Source organism: Pteropus vampyrus, unplaced genomic scaffold (assembly GCF_000151845.1).
Source record: "Pteropus vampyrus isolate Shadow unplaced genomic scaffold, Pvam_2.0 Scaffold108, whole genome shotgun sequence".
NCBI lineage: Eukaryota > Metazoa > Chordata > Mammalia > Chiroptera > Pteropodidae > Pteropus > Pteropus vampyrus.
The window spans coordinates 3063027-3070346 of NW_011888889.1; the positions used below are offsets into that span (position 1 = coordinate 3063027).

A 7320-nucleotide genomic window follows, 5' to 3' on the forward strand; every position below is an offset into this window, starting at 1 on the left:
AATTTAGTGTTCTACCCAAGTTTAAAACCTCTGGGCTATTAGAAAATGTGATCAAGTCAACATATTTATTCTAGGATTGACAATGATTAATCTGAAGTGGTTTTGTTTCCTAAAAATACAACAGATACCTATTAATATTGACAAGAAGTTAAAAATGTTCAAATCTTTTAAGTTTATATTAGCACCCAAATTCACCAGAATTTGGAATAGATCTTATTATGTCTATTATACTTGAATAATAAACAATTGACAATTCATTTAAAACTTAAGTTGTAGATCAGAATATTTTTCAAAAAAAAAAAAGGAACTAAAACATAATGCATAACTTTACTTAGTATAAAAAATTACAATTATAGACAAAATATAGCCTTAAAGTGTTTTGGCAAATACGAATTGATGGATGAAGTCAAATATTGTACATAAAAACCAATTTAAAGTGTTTTATACATTAAAAGATATTTCTTAATTATAAAATGTCCATATGTGACCTCTATTTTATTTTATTTATTTTATTTTTTATTTTTTTAATTAAATTTATTGAGGTGACATTGGTTAATAAAATTATATAGGTTTCAGTGTACTGTTTAGTAATATGTCTATGTATATTGTATTGTGTGTATACCAAAATTCTTTCTTTTTCTAACCTTATATTTGACCCCCCTTTATCTTTACATACCTCTCTCCCTCCCCTTTCTCCTTGTGGTAACCACTAAACTATTGTCTGTTTTCATGAGTCTCTGTTTGTTTGTCTTGTTTGTTTGCTGCTTTCAGTTTTATATCCCATGTATAAGTGAAATCTTATGATTCTCAACTGTTTCTGTCTGCCTTATTTCACCTAGCATAATAATCTCTAGATCCATTTGTGTTGTCACAAATGACAGTATTTCACTTAACATTCCAGTGTACATATGTACCACATCTTCTTTATCCAATCATCTATTGAAGGGCATTTTAATTGTTTTCATGTCTTGGCCACTATGAATAATGCTGCAATGAACATTGGTGTGTATATATCTTTACAAATAAATGTTTTCAAATTTTTTTGGTAGATACCCAAAAGAGGTCATATGGCTGGGTCATATGGTAATTTTTGGTAGATACCCAAAAGAGGTCATATGGCTGGGTCATATGGGTAATATGGTAATATGACCATATGGTAATTCTATTCTTAATTTTTTGAGGACCCTCCATATTGTTTTCCATAGTGACTGTACAACTTTACATTCCCATCAGCAGTGTATGAGGGTTCATTTCCCCCCCACAATGTCTCCAACACTTGTTATTACTTGTCTTGTTGATGACAGCCATTCTAACAGGTGTGAGGTGGTATCTCATTGTGGTTTTGATTTGCATTTCCCTAATAGCCAGTGAAGTTGAGCATCTTTTCATATATCTGTTGGCCATTTGTATGTCTTCTTGGGAGAAGTGTCAGTTCATGTTCTCTGCCCAATTTCTAATTGGATTGTTTATTTTTTGTTGTTGTTGTTGAGTTGTATGAGATCTTTCTGTATTTTGCATATTAGCCCCTTATCAGAGGAGTTGCTTACAAATACCTTCTCCTGTTTAGTTGGTTGCCTCTTTGTTTTGTTGATGGTTTCTTTTTTGGTGCAAAAGATTTTTCATGTGATCTTTTCTTAAAGAAGCTGCTGGATCACTGTAGTAATATAACAACATACTAAGGTCTCTGGACAATAAAGTATAATCTAGTATTAATGTATATAAATTGTTACTGAAATGTTGAAGATTCTTTAGCTCAAAATAATATAAATTTTCGGTAGGACGAGATACTATCAACATGAAAGAGTAAATGTGATCTGTAGAATCAAATATAGCTCTTTCCCTAGGTCTATGCACAAACCATAAAAGCTTGTCTCCTTTCAAACGTTAAATAGAAAAATAAAAAAAAATGCCATTATGTCTCCAATGATATTGAAAAAAATGAACATTTGAAAATATAAACTCTGGCATTCTTTACCGAGATTTATGATACAGACTTAAACATGTTTAAAGAAAGTAAGGATTAAAATAGTGTTCATTCAGAATTTGAGACAAGTGATGTTGTGTTTTTAAATATATAAGCAAAATGCAGCCTTTATTATCAATTTATGTTGAACTTGATGTTGAATAAAAACGCTTGGTCATATGACATTTTGTCAAGTGAGGTATTCTCTTTCATACTGTGAAAAAGAGTTGTTTTACCCATGTAAAATAGAAAGTGTTTCTAGTGAAAATAAAATTATATGGTTGAGAAATTAGATCAATTTGCCTAGTAAAATAAATCACAGAGACTACAGTGTTCATCAGAATACTTAACTTATCCCCAGTTTTTTATACTACACAATATTAATTTGCCCTGGTTATCGATATTGGGCATACAGATAGTGAATCCAAAATATTAATAACAAAAAAGCTGAAAGTTATCAAATGCTTATTATATGCCAGAAAGTGATCTAAGCACTTTACACATGTTAGTTCATTTAATTATTTAAACACTGACTATTGTATCCATTTATACAAAAGTGAAATAGAAGCATTGACAGATTAACCTGCCCAAGGCCACAGTTTATAAAGGAAAGACTAAGAATTGCTAACTTGGACAGTTCTAATTCAGAACCTGAATTCTTAACTGTTAACTAAAAGTAGCAATAATCATCATCATAAAAGGAAAAATTTTAAGGGACAACTTGAAGATAATTTTGTAAGAGTTGTTAATTTGGGTTTCTGATTTTTAAAATCAAAATCCATATTAAATCAGTCTTATATTCCCAGAGTTGCTTAAACAGTGCTTTATATATCATAGGTGCTAAATAAGTAAATCATAGAATTGATGAATGGATGAATGAGCCTGTCAATCCAAAACTTGCTCCTCACACATAGCTGAATAAATGTGATGAAATCTAACTCAAAAACATACTTTTTTGCCCAATTTATTGATAAATTAAGTATAAATTAATACACTCTCAATATGGTCTCTGTTGTGGATCATATCAAAATGTAGTCTCACATATTTTATTAATTCAAATATGCTAATTTTAAAGAGAATGTAACTAGGAAAATACGATATAAAGTGTTTTTTAAAATTGAAATTTAATTGCATATATACTTTATAATGATTGTAATAGCAACCATCATCAATTTCTTTAAGTAAAGGTGGTAAAAATAGTTTTCTCTATAACTAAGATAACATCTTGCATGGAAAAGACACTTAAATTTGAATAGAATTTTCATATGTGCCATCTGTGTGCTACAGGATTTAACATGCCTTATCTTATTCATCCTCAGCACCACCGTTGAGGTAATTACTACTTTTAGATCTTTAAGGAAACCTAAGCAGGAAGATAAGTAATTTGTCCAGAGTAACCCAGTTGATAATGAGGGGTACAGCTAGATTCCAGAATGACAGCTCGATTCTTTTTTTAAAAATCAATTAATTAATTAATTATTTTATGGTGACATTGGTTAATGAAATCCAATAAATTTCAACTGTACACTTTAACAGTAAGGCATATATACTTTACATTGCGTGTTCACCTCCCATAGTTAGATTTCTTATGTAACAGATACCTAAGCTAAGGATGGGAACTAAATGTTTTTCATGTGTTATCTCATTTAATTTTCAAAAGCTGATAAAGCTGGTAGTATTGCAATATCATTCTTACTCAAAAAACTTACAGATTAGGTATAAATGATTATGTAGATATATTTTTAAACTATATGAAGTTATTCTTTTTTATTGCTTAATAGTGGTCAAATATGGAAAATCTTATACATTCAAACAAATGTAAATAAGAGACTGATATATATGTAGATAAAAGGTATAAATAACAGAGATAAATATTAGATTTGGAAATACAACAAAATCTTAACCTTCACTGATTAGTGATAAATAATGTTTAACATTTTCTTCATTGTGCATAATTATGTATTATTTTTATCTGCAAAGTTAATGTTTATGGTTTTCATTTATTTAAACTGTAAATATATTGCTCTAGTTCTTTTCAGGAGGATAATTAGCTTGTTTAGAGAGCATATGCCTCTTCGGAAATATATGTCAGAAGTTCTGTATGTCCCCAAAATACCATTTAATCGAATTCTTTTCTTTAGGAAAAAACACAAGACTTTATCAAAACTTTATTAAATATATTAGTGAAAACAGAAGCAAACTATATGTAGAGGTATTGTTAAATAAATCTGGTAGATCCATGCATAGAATATAATGTAATTACTAAGATTATTTTTGTAAAACAATACCAAATAATATGCAAATCTTTATAATATAATATTAACCAAAAAGTAGTTTCCAGATTGTGAATAAAATATAATTTTGCTTTTGTAATAATAATATGATAATAAAGACAGGGATAGAGTTGATATATATAGATACATCAAAATGTTAGCATTTAACTCAGGACAAAGAGATTAATGGTAAAATTACTTTTCCTTATTATTCATCTTTTCTAAATTTTCTGCTTTGAATATATATTTTATGATAGGAAAAGAGTAATTTTATAAAAACAATATTTTTAAAGTAAAAAAATTATTTGTCCAGTTTTCTGTACCACTATTATTTAGGCCTGCATGAACTGAAAATGACAATTCTCTGACCACTTAGTAACAGGGTGAGGAAAATGGACCAACAACTTACTTTAACGGTGGATAACACTAATATCTCTACTTTTACTACATGTTTTTTTGTCATCATTCTCATTTATCTTGATAACAGCTAACATATTCAACATGTTAATTTCAGATGTTGTGTTAAGCATTATGTCCTTTTATCCTAACGACAGACCCAAGGACTAGGATGCAATGCGCTTTATAATTTGTAGAACTTATCTTAATGGAAAAGCCAAATGCAGTGCTCCAGAAGATTCATATAAGCAGCAATTCAGAAAGAATGACTTAATCTTGGAATAAATTTTAATGTAAAATGGGAAGAGGAGACTGTCATCTTCTCAGCAATATGCCTACTGTGGCTTATATATCTTATACTTAAAATAAATATCTGATTTAGGATAGCATTTAAAATGTTAGAATGGAATGGAATGAAATGACATGTAATACAGTAATACGGAATGAAATGGTGTATGCATTTAACAAGACAGGTCATGACTCTGTTTATTTTCACTTAAATATACAGCTCAACTCCTAAAGTGGGAAATGAAGAATTGCACAGTTGGTTCAATTTATGCCAATGAAATATCTCAAAGTCTCCTGGGAAAAAGAAATGACAGTGAAGATAAGATAAAATTTCAAGAAGTTATGGAAAATATGGGCAACATGGAGAAGAGAATTCAGTATATTTCAGATATACAAGCCAATTTCATAGATTCAGAACATTTCCAGAATTTCAGTGACATGACTGATCAGAGATTTAATGATGTTATTCTCCAGCTGAGTACCTTGGTTTACTCAGTCCGGGAACATGGAAATGCAATAGATGAAATCTCCAAGTCATTAATAAGTCTGAATACCACATTGCTTGCTTTGCAGCTCAATATTGAAACACTGAATGACAAAGTCCAAGAGAATACATTTAAACAACAAAAGGTAAGAATTTTTGTACTGAAAGATCACATGCTGGCATTGAGTTCATTTCCATCCTATCTCCTCAGACAATCAGGAAAAAAACATTGCAAAAACATTGCAGACAATTAGGAAAAAAACATTACAAAAACAGACTTTAGCTCATGAATCAAAATTTTCTTCTGTTCTAGATTATTCTGTGGTCAACTCTCTGGATTACTTTGTATTGATGAGAATGAAATTAAGAAGCAGGTCACTTATTTCAAAATTGTATTTCTTGGGGGCAGGGGGAGGGGTTGAGTAATTATACTTGTTCTTTTCCATGAAAAACATAACTAAAACTTCACTACTCATATGAAAATAATCTTCATATTATAAAATATTTAAAATCTAGGATCACAATGTGAAGCCTATAAAATTTCCATTGTTAGCTAAAAAATGCTGGCATCTTTTTAGTTAATTTTGCTTGAATAAACTCATTCTTAATTAATGAGGTTGTTTTCTATATTGATGCAATATTACACAGCAGTAATTTTAAAAAAATGGACGTCACTTATGGAAAGCAAAGAAAAGCCTCTAAAATTATAACATCTGATGAAAAGGAACTAAAATATTGACTAGAGAATAAACAGGTTAATAAAGAATATCCTGTGCATTAATTATTTTAAGATGCAATCACCCAGAATTTTTGAAGTTTACATGGTCCTTATCTTAAGGTGTCAGAAGACAATGACATTGCTCTTTAAATATGGGGACTCTGTTGTTGAACCTCATTTCAACCAACCTTTATATTCTATTTTGATTCCATGTCTAATTTTCCAAATTCTGACTGTTAATGTTTCCCACATGATTAATAAGTATCTAAGCACATCAAATGCTATTGGACTATCGAGGACTAGGGCTATGGAGGGGTTAGAGAAAATGCACAAAGAAGAAACTATGCATAAGAATTGAGGAATATGGGAGACAGAGAAAAATAAAATATCATTTATGAGTAGAAATTGATTAAGTTTGAAGGAAAGAAGAAGGCAGGGAAATATTACTTTGTGTAGAAACAGAATCAGAGGAGCAGTGAGACAGGGTTAGGAGAGAGAGAACATGAACAAAATGAAGGAATAATAATATATTTGATATTAATAATTCCCCGAATCTAGCAAGGACTATTGAATATCTATGAACATACATAAATGAGGGGTTGAAATCGAGTTGGTAACATGGTAATAAATGGAAATAATCAAAATCTGGTGATCAATGAACTGTTTGAGTTTGGATGGATTGCATTTGTATTTTGGAGGAGTCCTAGTTTTAGGCATGGCAGTACAAGAAAATGGAGGAACTGCCAGTGTTTATTTTTTTAAAGACAGTAGTGAGTTATAAAGATTTAGAATCTAGATAAGTGCAAATGTGTGTATGTGTGTGTGTGTGCGTGCGCACATGAGCTCACTGCAAACAATATTTGAATGCTCATCCCATGCTTAAACAATTTTATTCACATTTGAATCTTTAGCCAAATAAAGGAATACGTAAAGTAAATGAATATGTGTGTTAGTAAATGATGTTTGAAGAAAAGGCCTAAAAGTAATACCAGTATAATACTAATCAAGAACAAACCAAACATTAATTTGAAAAAAGAGAAGAATATTGACACAAAATAAAAGAGAGTGGTAGAAATATATCATCTTCATTGCACATAGAAAGGACTGTAAGACTGCAAAATTAAATGCCTGTGTCCAGCAGAGCCGCTGATAGTTGGTAGACTATAGAAGGTGTGTGTGGATGCTGTTTGTATAGAAT

At 30.1% G+C, this 7320-nt stretch overlaps 1 protein-coding gene across 1 annotated transcript in view; it reads left to right on the forward strand.

The window, feature by feature from the left end:
• The window catches only part of MSR1 (macrophage scavenger receptor 1), a 71260-nt gene that overhangs the window by 12837 nt on the left and 51103 nt on the right, over positions 1 to 7320 (forward strand). The window contains exon 4 of the mRNA XM_011365272.1: positions 5141 to 5550. Within this exon, the coding sequence (XP_011363574.1) occupies positions 5141 to 5550 (410 nt within the window). The remainder of the gene's footprint in view (positions 1 to 5140; positions 5551 to 7320) is intronic.